General features: G+C 32.3%; 1 protein-coding gene across 2 annotated transcripts; it reads right to left on the bottom strand.

Moving 5' to 3' along the window:
- Window positions 1-393: 393 nt before the first annotated feature.
- Window positions 394-24,262, bottom strand: LOC139492188 (uncharacterized). Of its 2 annotated transcripts, none has more exons than XM_071280372.1 (5): window positions 24,164-24,262; window positions 9,596-9,869; window positions 8,404-8,621; window positions 5,363-5,459; window positions 394-3,927 (listed from the first exon to the last, which is right to left on the bottom strand). In XM_071280372.1, the coding sequence occupies exons 3-5, from the start codon at window positions 8,584-8,586 to the stop codon at window positions 1,559-1,561; spliced, it is 2,649 nt and encodes an 882-aa protein (XP_071136473.1). In that variant the 5' UTR covers window positions 8,587-8,621; window positions 9,596-9,869; window positions 24,164-24,262; the 3' UTR covers window positions 394-1,558. The 2 variants fall into 2 exon arrangements, with proteins under 2 accessions (XP_071136473.1, XP_071136474.1); XM_071280373.1 differs by having other exon boundaries at window positions 24,097-24,259.
- Between the last annotated feature and the right edge of the window lie 321 nt (window positions 24,263-24,583).

Raw genomic sequence — 24,583 nt, 5'->3', positions numbered from 1 at the left:
TTACAGCTGTATATATTTCTTTTGAAAGCTGCAAGAAGTTTTTACAGGACAAATATTTAATTCTGTAATGTATATTTCTTTATCGACCTTACAATAAAAATTAGGACGAGGTATACTTTCGTAGGAGTAATAGTACTAACTAAATATATATATACATAAGCTATTGATGCTCAAAGTATATAAACCTTATTGCAGAAACAGAATTATATTCATGTAAAACAGACTTATGTGATCATAAAAATTTATGTGTGTTTATAACTTTCAGGGAACCATTTTACTGCACCAATTATCTGGGTATTTATAACTCCAAGTCGTGTCATGTTAATAATAGCATTAATATTTACTATTTATTGACAGAACAGAAAATCAGCATACCAAAAAAAAAACATATTGCTCTAAATTACATTTTTTATGAGTGCTAAAACATAAATACATACAATACCAACACATTTGGCATTCTAAATGTTCAACACTTCAATAATGTCACTACACAATGTCAATACACGCGACAACATCAATTAATATTGCTCATTTATATAGTTATCCACTAATAGAAATTCAATGTGTCTTTCTCACTTTTCTGAATTCACCTACATAAAAAATACTTATAACATTGCTAGTGTACGTTTCCATTACTAAGTGTTCACACATGATGCTCAATTCTTTTCAGATGTCTTTGTGTATTTTGTCTGCTGCCTCGGTACATAAATCAGTTTGTTGCTTTATTCATCCTTCACAGGTTTTTCAATTATTCAATGTGTGTACAGCCAAGTAACCAGTATTGCGTTTCCATCAGAACTTTGAAGGAATGCTGTATATATATATATATATATATTTAATTTACTTTCATAAAAAATATTGTAGACAGCAATGTATGTCAATCCGTTATACCTATTACATGTGTCATTTGTTGTTCGAATTCGGCTAAATCCATAGCGTTATTTTTTTGCAATTTCAAATTTTGGATTTTTTACTTTTACTTAAAATACATAGATTTGTTGAAATGCACATCAGGTAAATATGGCGATGTAAATCGCCTTAAGGATGTTCGCTTGTCAAGTTTTGGAACTTTTGTTAGATTTTGGGAATCCTCTAGTTTTATCCATTTGAAATCCTTAAAAAAATTGCATATTGACCCCCATTTTTCCTTTTATAAATATTTTACATGTAAAATAATAAGCCATTTGCAAATGTCTAATAACATTTTAATTATTTTTTAATGTTTTTTTAGAACTTAAACTTGTCAATGATAAAGCTATGAAAAGTCAAGAGATACCATTTTCCTTATATCGCTTATATCTCGAAAACAAGCACATTGACCTAGATATTTGTTTTGCTCTTATGATTCCTTCATTTATCCCTTATCAATATATACTAGTGTTTTGAAAAGCTTATTATTTTGAAACTGAGAAGCGAACTCCCTTAATTGACAATTGCGTCAATTGTTGTTTTTTTATAAATCATACAAACTATGCCAACATGTTAATTTTTCGACTGTTCCTTTAGTTAACACCGGCATGTACAAATTAGTATCACGTATTTCTGCTTTATCATCTAATTAAACTTTTACTGTCTCTATATGTTTCATCTTACAAGCAATTGCCAAAGGCGATACTCCATCCCTTCTACATTTATTAATGTCTGCCTTGTGTTTCAGTAATACCTTTACAGTCTCGACATGATTATTGTAACACGCGACACACAGAGGAGACATTCCATTCAGGTTACAGTTATCAATATCTGCTTTGTTATCCAGTAATGTTTTTACTATTCCAATATGATTTTTCTGACAAGAAATAAAAAGAGGTGATACGCCATTCTCATCACGCATATTAATATTTGCATTTTTTTCTAGTAGTATTTTTACAATTTCTATATTATTATCAAAACAGGCAAACATTAGTGGAGAAAATCCTGAATCTGAACACTTGTTTATGTCTGACCTATTTTGCAGTAACAAATTAACTATCTTTATATGATTAAGCTGACACGCGACACACAGAGGAGACATTCCATTAAGGATACAATTATCAATATCTGCTTTGTTATCCAGTAATATTTTTACTATTTCAATATGGTTATTCTGACAAGCAATAAACAAAGGGGATATGCCATTCCCTTCACGCATATTAATATTTGCATTTTTTTCTAGTAGTATCTTTAACATTTCTATATTATTTTGAAAACAGGCAATCATTAATGGAGATAATCCTGTATCTGAAAACTTGTTTATGTCTGCCCTGTTTTGCAATAACATATTTACTATCTTTATATGATTAAGCTGACACGCAACACCCAGAGGAGAAATCCCATTCAGGTTACAGTTATCAATATCTGCTTTGTTATCCAGTAATGTTTTCACAGTTTCAATATGATTATTCTGACAAGCAATAAACAGAGGGGACATTCCATTATCTTCACGCATATTAATATCTACCGTGTGCTCTAGTAGTAACTTTACTATTTCTATATTGTTATGAAAACATGCAACCATTAAAGGAGATGCCCCTTTATCTGAACACTTGTTTACGTCTGCCTTGTTTTGAAGTAATTCCAACACTACCTCGATATGGCCTTCTCGTGCTGATACAAACAATGGAGTCCCATTTTTACAGTTATATTGATTGACATTAACGTCATGATCTATACACCACTGAATAAAAGAAATAGTATCATATGCACAACAGTGAAACAGTACAGTATCTTTGTGATCATTATCACAAATCAGTGCTAATTGTCTCTGAGTTGCAATTTTAAGGGTTTGTATATGGCATAGGAATCTTTGTCTGAACTCGGGTACGTTCATATTGATGTTTCTAAACACACACTGTACTCTGCCCCTATACCAATCTTCGATCATTCTTTGTATGTACTTTTCGTGGTATTCATGTGGTACAACAGTGATAAACTCAGTCTTTCCATCCTTTTTATCCAATAGAAATCTCTCCATAATGACTGTACTGTCTGCATTTTTAATCAAACATGGAATCATCTTTTGTCCAAAATAATATACCAGGAAGTCAAACACTTTATTATGTATAGTTTTGTATACATTTTTTTCTTTCTTCAGGAAAGACTGTTCAAGTGTTTTAATTTTATCCAGCAAAAGAAGTCGAGATGTACCCCGTTCAAGTTTACATTCTTCACATATGTTTTTTATTCTTTTTCTTTTTTCTTTATCTATTTCACCTGTAAACCATTCTTCATTTAATGTATTATTGAACATGACACACATAGCCAAAGCACAATATTTCCCATAATCTACTTGATGCAATTTCTCAATTTCTGCTTCATACACTAAAAATGGATCTTTGAAGAAATCTGAAATATTGAGTCCAGTACTATCGCTATACAGCTTACAGAGAAGTGGGAAACACTGATATAAATTACAGTATTGAATTATCGCTGAAGCTTTCGTTTCGAGGTATAATTCTGCAATTGTGTGTTTCTCTGTTTGCAATAAACACAAATCTTCTGATTGAAGGTTGCATACACAGGTCCTGAAAATTGATAATGACACAAAGTTTTCATCTTGATATACTTGCAATCGACATGCCACAATGATTTTTGTGAATTTATTTTGAACGAGTTCTTTTATTCGATCAAGGACCATTTCCCAATTGTCAAGGTATGACCGGTTTATGGTATAAGTTCCACAAAAATCATCGATTACAAATAAAGTTTTCTTATTTGGATTATGAAATTTAACTATATCATGTGGACTGGTAACCAGTAGTATATCATACCCCCTGTTCTCCATTTCCAATGCAACGTGTCGTAGAATTGATGTTTTACCAACACCAGATGCAGCTGTAATGGTTACACAGCTCTTTTCGTGAAGACGTTCTAACACATGTTTTGCTGCTCTGGTCTCAACAAAATCACTATCATTTATCCTCCATTCTGACAATTTCGAATTGATTTGTACTGTAAAACAGAAACAAATATATAAAAAAATTATTTCATTTCTACTTAATACAACGGTGAGTAAAATCATATTTTTATAATAAATATTGATAATTTATCAGTTGTTTTAAAATGTATTAAGGACCTCTAAATAATGTGTTAGTTATGGATGGATTTGTCATGCAACTTTTTGGTATTTTTTTTACTGCTTTGCCCCGAATGATTTTTAGACAATTGTCTGTTAACAAACTGATTGAATAACATCACCTATGTACGCTTGCAAGAACTTGACAATGCCCCCTCTACATGAAAAAGAATATGTGGAATGCTTGTCAATGCGACAAGTCTGGACAAACGACGTTATGACATATAATTCAAGGACTACTAGAACACATCCGCGAAATCGCGGGCATATAGAATGTGATTAGAAGTATATAGACTGTTGTAGGATGAATTTTTGTACAAGATTTTATCACTAGAGAATTATAGGAAAGTGATCAAAATTCTGGGGGACTTGAATTAGGGAAAGGACAATTTCTTAGCCCTCCCTTTTTTCAAGGTTTTTCATTTTTTGTTTTCCGTTAATTTCAATTATTTTCGCCCGTGAAGAGTATTCTGGTTTTTAGTCAATATGAAGAAGAGTAAGAATAATATTGTACCATTACACTGTATGATTACGTATCAAATGCACTTAATCAATTTAAAACAAAACTTTTTTCCCGTGAAATTTTGTTTCAAAGTAATTCAAAACTATCATAAGTTATTTTCATCTGGATACGCCATTCTCAATTTCTCTTAATAAAATTAATGGTACCAATTTTTCTGCACCAGATGCACATTTCGACAATACATGTCTTTTCAGTGATGCTCGTGACCAAAATATGTAAAATCCAAAGCTTATATAAAAAGATACTTTTTGGAACTTTTGGATTATAGCTCTTCATCTTTTTATATTGTTTATAAAAACATATACTTACCCTGCTTTTAGTTTTTAAACTTATTTAATATGATAATGTAACGTACATGGGGAGGAAACGAGAACAGCCAAAGTTTTTTATGAATTTTCGTACGCTTCGACCTATAAATATATAATTATACTTGTCCTATTAGAATCGCATTAATTGCTTCATGTCATGCTCTATGCTTATTTAAACATTGATAGGCAGTATATTTGATCATATTTAACGCTCAGTGTAAGCTATTGACAAATACGTGTGTAATGTCTACCAACATGACCAATTTTAAAAGGAGAATAGGGCTTGACAAAAAGGAACTATTTCTTAAATCAAGATTTCGCATCACATTTTTAATAGTATATTAAGGGTGAAAATACTACTTACACGGGGTTTTCTTAGACATTATACAGTGTAATGTGCCTATCTACTTGAATGTTTAATTTGTTCTTATAATCTTTAAGCTTGATTGTACATAAGTGTTTCAACTTTCTAGTCATTACCTCTTATATTCCAAGGAACTGTAGACCGGTCTAAACTTTTTGTTTTCAAATCAGTACAGACGTCATGCATTTGTTTACCACCTAACCGTCTAACAGCCTGTAAAAATTACAATAAACAAATAACAAAAACTCAAAAATGAAAGTATCGGATGAGTCCGTAATCAAATGGCAAAATCAAAATCTCAAAAACATCTAACGAATGGATAACAACTGTCATGTTCCTACCTTGGTAAAAGCATGTTTCAGATTGAAGCAGGTTTTGTAGTTAAACATCTCACTTGTATGACAGTCGTATAAAATGATATTACAATGACGATAATTTGTTAAAAAAAACAAACAAACACTGTAGATAGAAATGTTAAATATAGTAGTGTAAAGGTCAACATTGTATTATAATCCAAATCCCTATAAAAAAAAAATATGCCAACAAAGAAAAAAAGGCATATAGACTAAATGGTTCTTGTGTTTAACTGAAATGTTGTTTTCGTGCACTTCATATGGTCACTAGTGGATAATTAATTCGTGTGTTATCATCCCACATTTCACAATTATCGTTAACTATACTCAAATTTGATTTAAATATGTCACATGCAATTACACGTTTTTCGTATGTTCCGCTGGACTGACACAAGCAGATCCTGTACAACTGAAAATAGCCATAGGACATGTAGTATGTGTTGATTAATTTGTTTTTGTTTAACATTATAACACAGCAACATATTGAATTGCCTGAAAAAAACTTTCAATTGGTTAGTTTAAGGTCAAATATTTGAACAGTACTGAATTTACAACAAGAAAATATCTGAAAAATAGCTTTACACGATTTATTAATGTTAGGTTTAGAATTTTCAGTTAATGTTAAGATAATATGGCCGATATGCACTAACATGGCTAATATTCTGAACGACAAAATTATTTTATAACTCTACCTGTGTGACGTTTACATTCTGACGTCAAACACGCGACTCTACACCAGAGTTGATCAGTCACAGGACTTCAAATACATGAAATATTTCAATCCGTCATAGGCTTATTTAAAATACAAAAATAAGTAAGCAATGAACGTAGTTGATAAATTTGATACATGCTTTTTTGTGCTTCTTAGATAAATATTTGTTTGTTTTTGTTCTGATTGAGATTCTGACACGGTGATGGCTGCTGTACCCTTATTTTGACAATTTTACCTGTTATGTTTGTTATGTTCACGCATCGCAGTAAATATAATGGAATTGGGTGCCACTGTCATACAAGTGAGAATTAAATCGATATAAACCTAGGTTCAAGTCATCATTTTTTACATTTGAAAATGTCTGTTCCAAGTCAGGTTGTTGCCCATTCGATTGTCCTTTTGATGTGTTTTATCATTTGATTTTTCCATTTGATAAGAGACTTTCCGTTTTGAATTTTCATCTGAGTTCAGTATTTTTGTGATTTTACTTTTTACCATTGATATTATAACATGTATTATTTTCACTTTTAGGAGCAAGCATAAGGTAGTTTTCGGCACCAATCCTTATTTTCACAGAAACACTATTGAATAAGTTCCTGTTGCAATTCAAGCTATTTTCAAAACGTTAAAATGGATATAGTCTAATTCAAACAGATGCATTTGATGAGAGATAATAACTATCGGTCGACATCTCCAACATATGTCTAATTTTATGTAGTTAAACTTAATAGTAGTGATTTGTATGGACTAAAACATATGGTCTAAAACATATGGTATACACTTATTACAAAAAATTATCAATTTTACAAAGTATTTCAATATTAATAAAATCGATACTGTTTTTGTTTAATTGTAAGATGAATAGCCCAGTCGTCAGCACTTTTGTGCTGACATGAGTTATCATTGATATCGTTAAATCTATAAATTAACTGTTTACAAAATTTTGAATTTTTGAAATACCAAGGCTTTTCTACCTCATAGATTACCGTAGCTGTATTTGGCAAAACTTTTTGGAATTTTGGTCCTCAATGCTCTTCAACTTCGTACTTTAATTGGCCTTTTTAACTTTTTGGGATTCGAGCGTCACTGATGAGTCTTTTGTAGACGAAACGCGCGTCTGATGTATATACAAAATTTAGTCCTGGTATCTATGATGAGTTTATAGATTACATCAGCGCAACAAGTGTGTTATGATATTTCTCTACTCGAGATAGTTAAATTTTATTATTTAAAGCAAGCGCGAGGCTTACCGGGCTTTTTAAATGACTAAATTTTAACTGTTCATAGTTGATAATATAAAACGAAATGTGCTTTCATATCATTGTATTACCTAAACATACATGACTCTGTAGCCTTCCATACCTATAATTGAGAATTGAGCACAGTCTTGCTATTCTGCGACTGTTTAAAATATACACGTAGAGGTAAATCTTTTATTCATTGAAGACTAGAAAATCAGGGGTTATTTTTACTTAAAAAAATTGGAATGTAAACGCATTATCTGGAGCTACAAGTAATTCTTTATCACTTCGTTGTGTTTTAAGGATCTACTTAGGTGAAATTACATAAATAAAGAATTTAAAATTGATACTATAACCCGGAAGAGCATTAGATAAGGATCAAAATAAGCTTAAAATATTGATAGGTCATGGAGCTTGTTTTTCGAGATATATGATTTTTTTGCGGGAAAAGACTGACTCGGACTTATACCTTATATTTGCATTAGTAATATTTGGGTCTCAAATCAAAAGACGGAAAATCAAGAATGTGCTCAAATTTTGGCAAATGATCTATTAAGTCGTATATGAAAAAAATGGGTGTAAAGGAGCAAAATATTTTAAAATATCGTAGGGAAAAAACCAAGGAGTCCGAATATCTGATACAAATTCCAGAACCGCATAAAAGAACATCCTTAATACAAAAATAATACGATGTGGCATGATTAAATGCAAAAAGGACCAAACACTTTGTCTATAGATCAGAGCACTGAGCAACCTCTCTCTCTGCTAAACATCTTTCTTGATTTTTTGTTTCATCACATCATGTTTGAAAATAAATTAAATATTGTCCTTTCTAACTACGTTATACATACGCCACTAATATCATCCCATGCTTCAGTAACATTTATCGTTTCTCCCTCTTTCAGCGATTCATGTGATATGTAGTTCCTGTAATATCTAATTCGTGCAAGGTCAGCCGAAATTGAAGTGTCTGTTAACAATGGTAACTTATCATAAGGACTTAAATTTGCAAGATTTGTAAGCAAGGCATTCATTAAAGTAACATCAAATTTGGATGATTGTGGTTCACCTGTAAAATGTAAAAATCAATACAAAATGTACGTAACAGATCGGACTGTCTGTCTATCTTAATGAATATTATAGAGTTAACGAGGTTCTCGGAATGGAGAGGCTTTAATAAATCATCAGCTAAACCAATCATATGTGAAAAACTATCTAGACATATATTTTATTTGAAAATTCAGTAGACTATTAATTGCAAAATTCATTCTCTTCAACTGACAACTACACAAAAACATAATGAAATATGATAATGAGCAATAAAGATAAAGTCAGGGTTATTATTAAATATGCAAACAGCATTATTTGGAATGTCTAACTTAAAAGATCTTTAATTTTACAAAACGAGGATATTCAAAAAAATCATTTCAGGTCTTTGCGTCATTTCAAGTGTTCGCCATGGCTATGTCAGTTTGTCTTCGACATGAAATTTTGAAATCTCCCTTGTGAGTCCTCTGCCTCTCTATCAAAAACAATAAATTCAGGTGGTACCTAACACTACAGGGAGATAACTCTGTAAAATCAGCTAAATGTTTTAATTACGTTGTGTTGTAAAGGGAATACTAAGCTTCTCGATGATCAAAATTAGTTTTTTTCAAACTGCTATATAACCAGTGTATTTTTTCTGATAAAATGGTTGGTTAACATATTTTGATTTTTTTATGTTTTTGTCAAAGAGTCAAAGTAAATACTTTGTCAAAACTTAAACGAGCCAAATTAATTTTAGTGAAGGTGCTGGGTACCACCTTGAAATTAAATCTCCGCACTTGCTCGCGACATATAAACAACGAGGAGCAAGTGCGGAGATTTAATTTTAATTAGATTGTATCAAAAATCTTCCAAAATATGTTTAGGTTTAATGATGTTATCCTTGATAGACCTTCTATTCAATTGATAATTTAGTAACCCCTTGGTATTTTCCTTTTTTATTAGTTTCTAGCTTTCGCTTCATTTCCATACACTTGATTGGTTATCTTTACTTACCTTTAACTGGAAATAAAAGTCTCCATTGTGATTTGTTAATAATTCTTTTATTTTTCAAATCATTCAACTTGTAACTTTCCTTCTTTAAAGTGTCATGTAGGCAGGATGGACAAAACTCTCTATCAAAAAGAGAACGTACTGCCTGCTCTGATATTCCAAACAACAACAAATACAGCCTTGCATGGTTTTCTTCTTCTAGTGATATGGAAATCAGGTCGTCCTTACCCTCGTCTTTTTTGCTTTTGCTTTCCGTTATTCAAATCCAAATATGTTTCTGAAATATAAGAAAAAGAGTAAGATGATATCAAAAGAAAATTAAAAAAACAGAAGTCAATTGAAAATAGACACTTTATTGGCACAACTACAACGACGAATTCGAAGACAGTCTATAAAATAAAATCCTGAAAGCAATTGGTGTCTTATTTGAAAATTCTCATATGATAAATGAGTTTATAATAATTTATTGTTAAGCAGAGACACGTGCATTAAATTTGCAAATAAAGTGCATATTTTTATTGACATTTGAAAAAGTTAACAAGAGGAACCCATATGTCGTAACATGTTTTCCGTACACTCATTTTAAAACTGCCTCTGTTTTCGTATCTGGTTTGCATCTCAATAGTACATTTTTATATGCATGAACCAAACATAAGTTTCAGGTATTTGGGTACTAAACTGAAATGCACGATCATTGCTGTGTACTAAGTAATCAAACTGTTCATTGTCAGGCATACATTGTATTAATATTGCTTTACACAAATTATGGATTCTGATTCCAAAGGAATAAAACTTAAATGAAAAATATGAATATAGATACATACACAAGAGCCACACTATTTAACTTGATTCAGTTTGCACTATCATTTTCATTTTTTACATACAAATTTCAATAAAGATCATAAATGGGTTTTCTTTAATACTATGCATACTTTTGACATAATGTACTGACAAAGTTAATAAAACAAGCCAGGTTAGATGTAAAACAATATCAAAAGGACTACCAAAGCCTTGAAAAAAATGCCGCCACATAATATAACGTACACAGGTAAATACAAATAAGTGTCTTGTAATTTATATGTTACAGGCATTTTGTAAAATTGCCCGAAAACTTTAGGCATTTTCTGAAATATCGCAAGATTCAGTCATTATACATGATGACTAATTGTTCAAGGCATTTTATAAAATGCCCGAAAAAAATTGAAAGGCATTTTACAAAATTAGATGTTAAAAATGTAATTGAAAGCGTTGAACACCGTAGCAGTTTTATTTATGATATTAACTGAAATAAAAAAGAAGAGTTTAAATAATCAAGAATACGTTTTATTGAATTATTCCAAATTAACATAAGCACATAACACGACAATTATTTATAATTTCTCAAAATGTTTGGATGACAGAACTGATCACAATATTTGTCCGTGTATATTTTTGCAATTACATTGATTGACGCAAAAATCTGGTTTTAGCACTTCGACCACAATTGGAAAACCTGAATTATCTCACACTAAGCACTTCCTTTACTAACTCTGATATAACACTTAGCATTCAACATTATTGGGTTTCGCAATGAGCACACACGTCACACATGCATATCTTCTTTTTCATATGTTCCCAGAAGATTCAAAGTATATTATGATTAGTTTGACTTGTATCTTAAGGCAAGTAGCTTTTAAAGGACTAAACTCTGTGAATCAGATCTGCCAATAATGGGAGGTGCACCTATAACTGGAGTTAACTTGAGGTAGTGAATATAAAGATACTCAGTCAAATATTGGCATCACGACCATAAACTGCTTTTTATCGCGAAACCCATGCTATAGATGGTCAAGCGACAGTTGCAATTCCAGTCCTTCACTGCAGAAAATATCCATATCAATTAAAACTAAATCATTCTCATCTCATAAATTCATAAAATATTGCAACTGAAAGCAAACAATCAGTCAATTATAACCTCTTTTTCTCTGTTTCATATGTTTCACTTCACTGTTTTGAATCTTGACTATCTAAAAAATCGTTTGAAAAAAAAGTTTGTTTTATTGAAAGAACAATTTTAACAAAATAATCATAAATTTACTATCTGAAATACAGAGTGAGTACGTTAACTTAACATGCTTAACGTAATTTCACTAAAAAGAACACATCATATGACATACAAACTCTCGCAGCTGGTTTTTGGAAAATATATTATACAGAACAATTAGTCATTTTCTTTGCAAGATTTTTTTTTTTTGCACTTTTGATATATATATCTCAATGATATAATTCCTCTACAAATTGCCTGAAACTGAACAGGCAATTTGTTGAATTTTGTTTCGAACTTTCAGTCATTTTACAAAATGACTAAGTTTTTTTAGTCATTTTGTTAAATGCCTGTCAAGGTTAGGCATTTTATAAATTGCCTGATATTCAGTCATTTTACAAAGGCCTAAATTTAGAAAATGCCTGTAACATATACATTGAGTATGGAAATATTTGTTTCATAAGATAAACAATATAACTGTAATTATATAACTGATGAACAATATTATACATTCCCAATAATTCACCCAAAAATATGTTTATGAATTTGATAACATTTCACCTTTTTTCAATTTAATTGCACTGGATACATTTTCCGTAACCTACCATAGAACCGAGTATAGGGACTTTTATATATATATATTTTTTTAAATTCATGGCATGCTATATCTTTTTTTACAGTCAATACTATTTTATGATTGATGTATATATGAAAGTGACGTAAAAAACTTGGGGCTTAACTGGTCATATTTCTATTTCCCTGGCCCCCATGAATGTAATTTAAAAAATTAATGTTATAAAATAGGGGCGAAAGATACCATAGGGACAGTCATACTCATAAATCGAAAATAAACTTACAACGCAATAGGTAAAAAAAAAACAGACAAATAATTGCACAAAAGACACATCATAAAATACTAAAGACTTAGCAACACGAGACTAACCACAAACTGGTGGTGATCTTAGGTGCTCCGAAAGGGTAAGCAGATCCTGCTCCACATGTGGACCCGTCATGTTGCTCGTGTTATTACAAACCCAGTAAATAGTCTTTTTCGGTAGGTCACATACGTGGTGAAGAGGGAAGTGGATTGTAGTTACGACATGAAGAACATATCCGATATCATCTGTGAAACGATTATTCCATAACGGGTCAACCAACTCGTGATGGCGCCCGTAAAATTTACGAAGAAACGATTTCAACTTGACCGATCGATACTCTCGGTTTAATAGCTTCCTTGTGAGCAGTAACCCTCTATCAAGGAAATCATGATCGGAAATACAAGCCGGGGAATATCGTATCAATTGGCAGATATATATAATCCGTATGCAGGGAGAGCCGAAGGATACCAGAGGGACAGTCAAACTTATAGATCGAAAATAAACTGACAACGCCATGATTATAAATCATTTCAATACTAAAGTACTAACTTCTAAGCTGACAATAAACTTTGAAACTTTTCCGAAGGCTTAAATTTAAAGCCAAAATCAATAAACTTTAAGCTTTGATACGATCCTTTACCAAGTTAGAAATATAACAGTTGTTATCCATCCGTTTGATGTGTCTGAGCTTTTGATTTCTTCATTTGATTGGAGACTTTTCTTTTTGAATTTTCCTCGTAGTTCAGTATTTTTGTGATTTGACTTTTTAATCAAATAATAAAAACAGAATAAATGTCTATGTTATATGCCGAAAGCGATTGAATCATCAAAGATGGCGGTGTATACAATGAATCTACCTTAAGTCTTTTGATATTTTTAATGAAATAATATAGCTACAACAAATATTAATAAGATTGAAAACTACTTAACCTTATTTTGTTGATTGATAGCCTCATTTTATTTACAGGAGAAAGCAAATTTTACTTGTAATACAAATATCAGTAAACAGTTGCATTGTGCCCATCATTTTCACGATTTGTAATTGCTTGAAAACAACATTTGTATTCCTCGTTTAGTATTTGAAAAAAAACATATAATGTTGTTTTAACTCTCAATATTTGGAAAACTCTCGGCGTTTCCAATATGATGGCATTTTTTCATTATATACAAAAGACGTTGGAGTTTAAATAGTACAACTTCGTGCCATTCCGGTTCCGAGCCATCCTACGTTTAGCTAGTTTTGCACATCTTGGTTTTCTCTTATCCTTTTTTCGATAAAATCACGCTTGGGCTCAATTGGAGTCATGTCTGAAAAGATGGCTGCATACAGCAAAGAGTCAATTGGCTCGTTATTATAAAAATCACAACCTGTACCTCGGTGGCTGTTGTTTGTTGTTGTGTTTCATATTTGTTTTAGTTCATTATTTTGAACATAAAGTTTTTCTCATTTGAATTGTTTGACATTTTTCATTTCAGGCCTTTTTACATTTGATTATTGTTGAAGGCCGAACGGTGACATATAGTTGTTAGTTTCTCTGACATTTGGTGTCTTGTGGAGAGTTGTATCATTGACAATTAAACCACAATTTTTTTTTATATTTACAATCCAATCAGGGCAAAAGCATGACCATAATAAAGATGCAAAAACTTTCTATTCAAAAATCATCATTACACTACATTTAATCATTTAGAAAATACGAATCTGCAGTCATATGAAACGCATTTAAATATTGTTGTACACCCCCTTTTCAAATACTGTTGTTTGAAGACCACGAGATTTTACCACAAACCAGTTTCAACAAATAAGAGTTTTCTAGTTATTTTTGTAAACAATTTTCAAATGAGACACTCAGACATTAAATGTTCAGTTTAAAAGAAATTTTTAAACTTAAAACAGGTGGTACTTAACCTTTTCCGAGTGTATGACGGTTACTAGTATTTTCCTCCCCTCGACTACTAGTATTTATTGCAATGAGTGATTGATTGATTTGTGTAGTACGCCCTTGAAGCGTTATTGCGGTTTTTTTTTGTGGCAGTAAGTTCCGCGGGTGAAAGACGGAATGCCCGTAGACCCAACGACATTCGGTAGGATAAAAGACAATCCTTTTTAATTTAGTTTGGAGTCGAATGGACCTGCCACATGCCGGATTCAATTTCCCATCCTCATTGCTGACAAGCTAATGATATACAAGTTTAACTTCTTAGAACTGTCGGCCACCGCGGCCCTTTTTATAATATTACTTGTATGAATAAAAAATTGATTATGTAAAAACTTACAGGCAATGAATCATTTGTTGATAAAATTGTCATAACTTAGTGAGATAAGACCATGTTATTGCTGAAGAGGTAAAATATCCTAGATCATGCTTCATTACCTCCTATTGTCATAACATTCAAGAAGTAAATAAATGTGTTGATAGAGCAGTCAATGAAAAGGACTTACTTCACAGATTGCAGAATTGTCATTATCCATATACTGAAAAGAACTTAGTTGCTGTAAAACAGGAAAATTAAAAAATTTAAATTAAAAAAAAATGATCTGATTTGTTTTCAGAATAAAATAATTGTGAATGGGAATGGGGAATGTGTCAAAGAGACAACAACCCGAACAAAGAGCAGATAACAGCTGACGGCCATCAATGGGTAGTCAATGCAGCGAGAAAATCCCGCAACCGGAGGCGTTCTTCAGCTGGCCCCAAACAAAAATGTATTCTAGTTCAGTGATAATGGACGGCCTACAAAATTCCGAAATATATAAAAGAAACTAAAATCACAAATCTTACATGAGTAACAAAGGACATAAGTTCCTGGCGTAAAAATGCGGCGGGTTAAACATGTTTTTTAAGATCTCAACCACCCCCCACCCCCTATATATCTAGCCAATGTAGAAAAACCAACACACACCAATACGCACTTCAAAACTCAGTTTAAAAGAAGTTTGAGTCCGATGTCAGAATAGGTAACAAAAGAAACTAAACAAAATGACAATGATACATTAATTTACAAAGGATTGCTAGCAGTTACTGACATGATTTGCCAGCCCCAGACCTCAATTGAACTGAGTAAAAGATTATGTATGGAACGCAGGAACTGCCTTATGGTGATCCCTTCTTCATCATGATGAGGTTTTTCTATATCATGATGAGGTTTTTCTATATCATGATGAGGTTTTTCTTTATTATGAAGAGGTTTTCTCTATTATGATGAGGTTTTTCATTATTACGATAAGGGTTTTTTTTCTTTATTATGATGAGGTTATTCTCTATTATGGTAAGGCTATTCAATATCATGATGAGCTTTTTAGTTATTAAGATGCGCTCAATACCCAAACAGTTCCCATGTCGTTGCCCTCATATTTTTTTCTAAACGGAAAAAAAAAAAATTATTCCCTCTGCCTGCATCCGGAAAAGTGATCGGGTTTATTTCCCGCGCTGTTTTTTTTTTTTTTTTTGATAATTATTATTATAAAAAGCGATCCCAACTTATTAACATTGGTTTCTTTCCCCCTAACTTACGTTCCCCTGCAAAATCATGCTGATTTTCGTTCTTAGAATAAAGTAAGCAGAATAATAAGTGTTGTCTAAGATGTCTACTGCAATATTGTTTGCCAGCGAAACAAAACTATCTATATACGCTGCATATTTATGCACAAGTCCTGCGCTTGATGTGCCGTAGTTGTCATTTGTAGGTGTGGTTCATAGGTTTTTTTCTCCGTTTGTCTATAGATTAGATCTCTAGTTTTTATTTTGGTGTCCGTTATTGCTTGCTGTTTTGTCTGGACCAAAGCCCTGTGTTGAAAGTCGTACTATAATAACTTTAAATACATTCTCAGTAAGATAAACCATGCCAGGCAGACATTAGTCCGAGATTACTCTGACGTCCAACGGCTGTTTTGCCAGACAAGCTGGGCCGTGGGACGTCAGAGCTTGTCCCATATCAAAAGGTGGCTATTTGCCCACCCAAAATAGATGCGCTGCTTCGTCGCTTCTGGTGTCGATTGAGGGCCTTGGAATTAAATAAATCGGGCATCAATCTGTTCATTTTTCATTTATCTCTTTATTTATGTAAGTTTCATCTACCTGCCAACCTTTATTTTTCCATATTTTAACAGTTTTCACTGAGACCCGTCGATTTCTGCATTTTGACTTTTATTTTCAAAGATTATCACGTGACCACGAGAAAACAGTGCAAATGACCATAATGTAACACCTCGTTCATTTACGATGCAAGTTATCTAAATGTCCGAGAGCTTCCGATCGTTATCGTGGTCGGAACTAAATGCTTAATACCGATCTCCTGTAAAGGAGGTGAAAATTCGTAGTTGGCTTCTAAATGTTAATCAGATCTCCTATAAAGGAGGTGAAAAAATATAAATATTTGCACATTTGAGTCTCGAGGCCACGAACTCTCTCGTAACTTGACGTCCATTTGAAAGTGAAAGTCAAAATGCAGAAATTGATGGGTCTCAGTGAAAACTGTTAAAATATGGAAAAATAAAGGTTGGCAGGTAGGTGAAACTTACATAAATGAAGAGATAAATGAAAAATGAACAGATTGATGCCCGATTTATATAATTCCAAGGCCCTCAATCGGCACCAGAAGCGACGAAGCAACGCATCTATTTTTGGTGGGCAAAATAGCCACTTTTTGATATGGGACAAGCTCTGACGTCCCACGGCCCCAGCTTGTCTGGCAAAACAGCCGTTGGACGTTGGACATGTGTTTACCGTATTATACAAGATAGATGTATAGTTCTTTGGGGAAATACTTTATATTACTTGAAATGTACCCCTCATCAAAGGGATAGTTATTGCAAATGAGGTTTTTTCCCAACCTGATTATGACTTTGATGGAAAATGAGAAAACTAAAATGACAGAGACACAGACAACCAATGAACATATAACACAAAAAAAAATGCACACACATCAACGACCAGCTCGAACCCCAAAATGTGGGAGGTGAACACAGGAGTTAAGCATTTCCTGCTTATTGCAAGACAGTCATTGCGCTGAAGGGGGAAGAACATATTTGACAACATGGACAATTCAATGGATATTATTTAAAGCAGTTGAAATAAAATTATTATTCAACAGGAAATAAAGAACACTTCAGCAGTTGATAAATTAAAAAAAAGAATAATGTCAAAGTACAAGGGGTAAATAGAGTTTTCATGTTTTAACACATTTGTTTTGATCAATATTGTCAAAACCTATTATTTTATGTTTACAAAAATATGTAATTGGCATTGCTCGCCTTTACGTTTCAAGCTTCGCCTCAAAAACTTGCAAATTAAATAATTTTTTTTATTAAAAGTTTCAAATCGCTCGCTCACCCCAATGTTTTTAGTCCAAATCTGTAGAACAAGAAATTAATTTTTTGACACCTAAATTTTCATACCTAACATAGGGAAAGGAAGTAGAGTCAAGTAAACTAAAAGGGGGCAAATCCAACCTCCGAAAATAACAAACAGGCATAATACCAAGTTTCGGTCTTATTAAAAACCATACCTTAATTTCCAAGGAGTTTGAGTTCATTTGCAGTGAATTAAATAACTATTTGCGATAAAGGTCATTTATTCAAACATACCATAAAATCATAATATTCTATATTAGTGGAAGATATTATGGACATAATTGTGCAAATCGTGATACAAGCATGAAATTTGGTATAAAGGTTGACTAAATGATACTGATAAAAAAATCCGCTGCTGGCCAGAAAAAATAATAAATTTTTCAAGATGGCCACCACACATTTCGGAAAGGGCGTCACTATAAATTGGCAATAATTCGTTAATCCTTTGAAAGGTGTGTTATATGTAAAATCCAATGTTAAAGTTGATAAAAAGTAATTTACAGTTCCTAAATTACGACTAGACAATACATTTATGAAACTTAAGGTGACTTCCGGTTTCAAAATGCCAGCAAAAAAGTAAAAAAAATCAATTTTTATACTTTCAAGCAACTTCACAAGGGATGTAAATCCTTAAAAGATGTGTTATAGGTATAATCCAATGTAAGTTATGACAGAACGTTAAAAACAGTTCCTAAGTACGACAAAACAACACATAAATGAAGAAAATAGTGATTTCCGGTTCCAACATGGAGGCAAATACGTAGAAAATATTTTTATAATTTCCATCAACTTAACAAGTGATAACACTCTTTGTTAAGTTTAAATGCCTAGTTTGGTTAGAAAGACAGGTTGCTTATCTAATAATTATCTGACAGTTGCCTCTACAACAACCCATACAAGGAAGGCCAGAACATTAGCATTTACAGTTACCAACACAGCTGGATTTTTGCGCATTTCAAAAGTTCCTGACACAAGGATGCAACGGCAGTCACAGAAGTCCATTTCGGTTTCAAAACTGTCATTGATTCTTTCTTTCATCCAACCCCAGTGTTCATGACTTGGTACATGTACCTGTCGAATACATGAATCAGGCTCAGCCCAAAGAACTCCTCCTTGATTTACTTCTCTTTTCATGTGCTCTGGAAAAGAACCTCTTATAGGCGGAATTGCATCACAATGCCGCTGCTTCCTGGCAAACAATTCACATCGTGCCTTGCTGCATACTTAAGTATAAAAAAACATCCTTAACATCTGAAAAATCTTCCATTGTTAGCCAAGATTACCTCTTCCCTTTCCCATGTCAATTCGACAAAGTGTCACTAAATGCATGGACGAAAGGAAGAGCAGCTACACAAGGACCAAAACGCATTTGATTTGTCACGTACAGAAAGCCATCAAAAGTCTGTATTCCTTCCATAACCTATCCACAATGTGTTCTACCTAGTTTTGCGATTGCTTCAATTCTTGATACTGTTACATCTGTGTCAGTACTACCTCAAATTACATTTTACAACACTTTTTATAATCATGCCGAACATGGACAAACAATCGTGTATCTGCTTCGTCATGATTACAAGGGGTAGATAGGAAGTATCCTTATTGAAATTGCAAAAAATATATATTCACCATGAGTAACATACACATTTGTATTAGTCTCTTAAGAAGCTATTTTGTCAGCAAGAAACTTGAACAATTTCATTTCGTTGTCATCTAAACAGAGAAAACTACTCCAAACCCTTGGTGTTCTACCAGAACCAACACATTTCAATCTGCCACAAAAACCTTGTCTTTGTCTTGTCACAGCCTTTAAATTATTCATTTAGTAAACATCAAATACAATGTCTACTCTTGAATACTTATCGATGCAAGAGTTTATGTAAGGCAGTATGACATCATTTGCATAATCATCAAATATTTTTGCACAACTTTGTGACCTGGAATTTACAATTGCTGCCCCACCAACTATAAATGCGTCCAATTTTGGATCAGAAAATCGCAGAATGTTTCAAGTAAACCCATTTGCAGCGATTTAATACCATTATTTCAAGAAACATCCTGAGATAAAGACGGAGGAGAAGTTTGGTTTTTATGGATAAAGAAATATTCCAAGTAAAACTGTCTACTGTGACAAGAAATGAAAAGTCTAGAAAATATATCGAAATCACTTTTAAGGTTCTCTAGCTTTGTTTTTGACAAAGACGTTTCCAGTTTAATTTTGCGGCCAAAATAAGAAGTTTTTATTTTTTATTTGTTAATAAAAAGCAGGTTCTCCTTCGTTTTGCATTTGCTTCAAAAGATCTTCGTATTGTATTGTCACGGTACTTGTCTATCCAAAATTCATGTATTTGGTTTTGATGTTATATATATATGTTATATTTGTTATTCTCGTGGGATTTTGTCTATGTGTGTTACATTTTAGTGTTATGTCGTTGTTCTCCTCTTATATTTAATGCGTTTCCCTCGGTTTTAGTTTGTTATCCCGATTTTGTTTTTTGTCCATGGATTTATGAATTTTGAACAGCGGTATACTACTGTTGCCTTTATTTGGACCAATATCTTGGAGTTTATTTACATATCTTACCTGTTCAACAATTTCCTAAATGATGTAGATTTTTTTACAAATCTGACGACTCTTCTATAAATGAATTTCCAAACTCGTTCATCACTTTACAAAGTCTTTAAAGCTGTTTAAAGACATATTTTTGTGTTTTCGTAGAGTCTTTATTAGGTCGTTCAACTGTTATAGAATGAACCAAACCACAAGACATTTCAAATTCATCTTTTAATATACTGACTCTGGTCCAGCTACCATCCATTTGTCTAAATGGGATCTTCGGTTATTCCTATGGCACCAACATCGCCCTTCACAATTGCATTATTCTGTTTTTGTGCCTGATCAATTGTGTTATAAGAAAGAAATTTGCTGGTCTTACGTACAGTGAAATTATAATTTTCATTGTCACCTGTGGGTGATGTTCGGAAAGGGAAGTCATATCTTGGAGATAATTTACACGATCAAGACCTAAAACAATACGTTATCATGCTTTATATGGACTGTTTGTAAAGTACGAAATCTCACAAATGAAATGAGCATAATACCAAAATCAGAAGAAGTTCTTAATTTATAATTGAACGCCAGTAATGAAACTGTGGTCGAGATTACTCTATACACCAGTCTTCTGAATCATTGAACGTCTGAGTTTAGCTTTCATAATCCGAAATTAACAGTTCAAGCAAAATACATGCAGTTGTATGATGCGCCTGTCTAGTCCTACGTACATTTGAACATATATAAAAAGAATCTGCCGTTCTTGGTGTTGCAAAATTGGCTTCAGTAAGATAACGCAATATATCACCCAGAGTTTTATAACAAGTCATTTCAATATGCAATCCACCAAACATGACGATAAACTTATCTTTTCCGTAAAAATCAGGCCATTCCCAGTGAATTTGCTTAGGCATTTCCAAAAGGTGCTAATCTGCAATAACAATTGTTTTTTTTCCGGGATTCACTAATTTTTCACCTATCCATTACCTGAGAATTGCTTGGTAGTGCATACAAATCGCTCTTGGTGTCTATAAATAGTTTGCACATGCGCAAAAGTGTTAAATACATGTGTATCATAATCTTGAAAAATGTTATTAAACCAATTCATAATATCATTAGAAATCCAAAAACACTAAATATATAGTAAATAGTTCAAATGTTTTTTGAAAGAATTTGTAACATTTTCGCGCATGCGCAAATACTGGATATTTCAAATATTCATTTTTAATAAATATGTGATGTACGGAAGGTAGCCGCCAAACCTGATAATTGGTTTTTACTAAAAGAAGTTCAAAGAAAAGTTTTCGAGAAAAATCAATATTTTGAAACTGAAGAAAACAGCCATTTTACAAAAAAAATGGCCGTGGCCATCTTGAAAAAATATTCTTTTTAATGGCCAGCAGTTGTTTCTTAAAAAGAATATAATGATGCTTTGTGGTAATTTTCATGCTTGTATCATCATTTGCACAATTCCCTCGATTTTGCTTGCTAATATCTTCCACTATTATAGTTACTCCATAGTATCGTACCTGTCTGGTGTTGGTACGAGGATTACCATTCGGTTTCGATACGGAAATCAAAGATGAGCATTCTATTTTAAATACCTTCAAATAATTAAAAAAAAAACATCAATGCTTTCAGCATGTTGTCATCTAAAGGGGGCGGCACTTCCTATTTACTAGATTATAGGACGTCCAGCAGGAATATGTCATATTTTTCTGCTAAATAATATGTGAATAGGTAGGAGAAAATATCAGAAATATATGATATGACGAAAAAATTCCCATTACTTGTTAAATAAAAAGCCCGGTATTTTTTTCAATCTCGAAAGTCTGAATAAAAAGAATATTTTTTCAAGATGGCCACGGCCATTTTTTTGTAAAATGGCTGTTTTCTTCAGTTTCAAAATACTGATTTTTCTCGAAAACTTTTCTTTGAACTTCTTTTAGTAAAAACCAATTATCATATATAAAAAGAATCTGCCGTTCTTGGTGTTGCAAAATTGGCTTCAGTAAGATAACGCAATGTATCACCCAGAGTTTTATAACAAGTCATTTCAATGTGCAATCTACCAAACATGACGATAAACTTATCTTTTCCGTAAAATTCAGGCCACTCCCAGTGAATTTGCTTAGGCATTTCCAAAGGTGCCAATCTGCAATAACAATTGATTTTTTCCGGGATTCACTAATTTTTCACCTATCCATTACCTGAGAATTGCTTGGTAGTGCATACAAATCGCTCTTGGTGTCTATAAATAGTTTGCACATGCGCAAAAGTGTTAAATACATGTGTATCATAATCTTGAAAATGTTATTAAACCAATTCATAATATCATTAGAAATCCAAAAACACTAAATATATAGTAAATAGTTCAAATGTTTTTTGAAAGAATTTGTAACATTTTCGCGCATGCGCAAATACTGGATATTTCAAATATTCATTATTAATAAATATGTGATGTACGGAAGGTAGCCGCCAAACCTGATAATTGGTTTTTACTAAAAGAAGTTCAAAGAAAAGTTTTCGAGAAAAATCAGTATTTTGAAACTGAAGAAAACAGCCATTTTACAAAAAAATGGCCGTGGCCATCTTGAAAAAATATTCTTTTTAATGGCCAGCAGTTGTTTCTTAAAAAGAATATAATAATGATGCTTTGTGGTAATTTTCATGCTTGTGTCATCATTTGCACAATTCCCTCGATTTTGCTTGCTAATATCTTCCACTATATTATATAATCAAATATGGAATTTATGCAATAAATCCAAATCTGAATAAATGACAAAAAATTAGCAAAGGTGGCGAATAAAAACCGCCAGTATAAAGAATACAATATGTTAAACAATAAGAAAAAAAAACCAAAAAAAAAAACCAACAACAAATAAACCCAAAACTTAAACATATGCTAAAACAATTTTTAAAGGTGTGGGAGGGTGGGTTAACAGAATTGGCTTTTTCTCTTGAAATCACAAAATGGCGTCTAGCAGCTTTCAAAAAGAAATCGTAAAAGACCAAGCGTCCCCTCACATGCAATGGTGCTATCATGTGCGGTTTCCTGATTGGTCACTCTAATTATAATTGACCAATTGCAACTTATATATACCATGATCATGAGATGACCATGTTGACCTTGACTGCATTTGATTAAGAATTGCATAATACATAGACAGTGGCTATGGAAAGTTCCCAGTTTCATAAAGATATTGATAAGGGGTTACCCACTGTGATGATAAGATTAACAAAAGAACTCAAATTTACTGCCAAAAATCCTTTTACTTACAATAAAATTAATTTGATGTGGCCTAATCAATATATTACTTCCTTGATCTAATGGTCACAAATCTAAATATACAATTTAGCTAAATTTTGCTACCAATTTAATTATAAATATCAAATTAAATTATAGATAATCAACTTTAATTTTAATAAACATTTTATTACGTAGTTGTATATACTCATGATATAATCAGGACCTTATCATATACATGTATTTAATCTACAGGCCTTTTTACATATATATAGTGAAGTTTATCTGGAAAATTACAGCGGCTTTTTCCTATCACTCATTACATAGAGGAAGTAGTTCAACCGAGCATTAACACATCATCAAATAATTCACCCACGATGATAATCAATACATGATATACCACTTCCTTGATCTACTTGTCCTAAATCCAAATAATTATACAAGACATTTTTTACCCAATTTAATTATAGATTATTAAATTAAATTTTTCCATTTCTTTAACATATAATTACCAAATCTTACCTCGCTACTGACAATACTGGTGTTGGATATCTAAAGACTAAATAAGTACAGGATGAGTGATGCGTTGCGTCCCCTTAAAATACCAAAACAGGAAGTAAAATAAAAAGCTTAGTTACAATTAAAAAATCGAAACGAAACGAAACGAAATTAATTTGATAAACATATTATCATTCATCATGTTCATGATAGTGTTTTAATGACACCTTCCGAATTTTCTTATCGAGGCAAACAGGTCTTCTAAGTTGTAACTGTCAGTTAACGTCCGTCCGCCCGGATGGTCAGGTAAATTGTACACATTTTCACCTATTGATGTGAAGTTAGCAGCCGGTTCGTTATTCTTTGTTATTCGATATTCGATATTCAATAAACAACCAGCAGCTAACAGTCATTTCGATATTCAAATTTAGTTGAAAATCATTA

This window comes from Mytilus edulis, chromosome 10 (genome assembly GCF_963676685.1).
Source record: "Mytilus edulis chromosome 10, xbMytEdul2.2, whole genome shotgun sequence".
Lineage (NCBI taxonomy): Eukaryota > Metazoa > Mollusca > Bivalvia > Mytilida > Mytilidae > Mytilus > Mytilus edulis.
The sequence above is the reverse complement of the archived record's forward strand: the minus strand, read 5'-3'. Positions and strand labels throughout refer to the sequence as shown.

What these genes read in the sequence shown, in the direction of transcription:
- LOC139492188 (XM_071280372.1), bottom strand. Translation starts at nt 8,586, where the DNA reads ATGAATGCCTTGCTTACAAATCTTGCAAATTTAAGTCCTTATGATAAG. An exon ending in CATGGGATGATATTAGTGGC is followed by an intron (nt 5,460 to 8,403) that starts GTATGTATAACG and finishes TAATTTTTACAG; the next exon opens with GCTGTTAGACGGTTAGGTGG. An exon ending in AGTTCCTTGGAATATAAGAG is followed by an intron (nt 3,928 to 5,362) that starts GTAATGACTAGA and finishes TCTGTTTTACAG; the next exon opens with TACAAATCAATTCGAAATTG.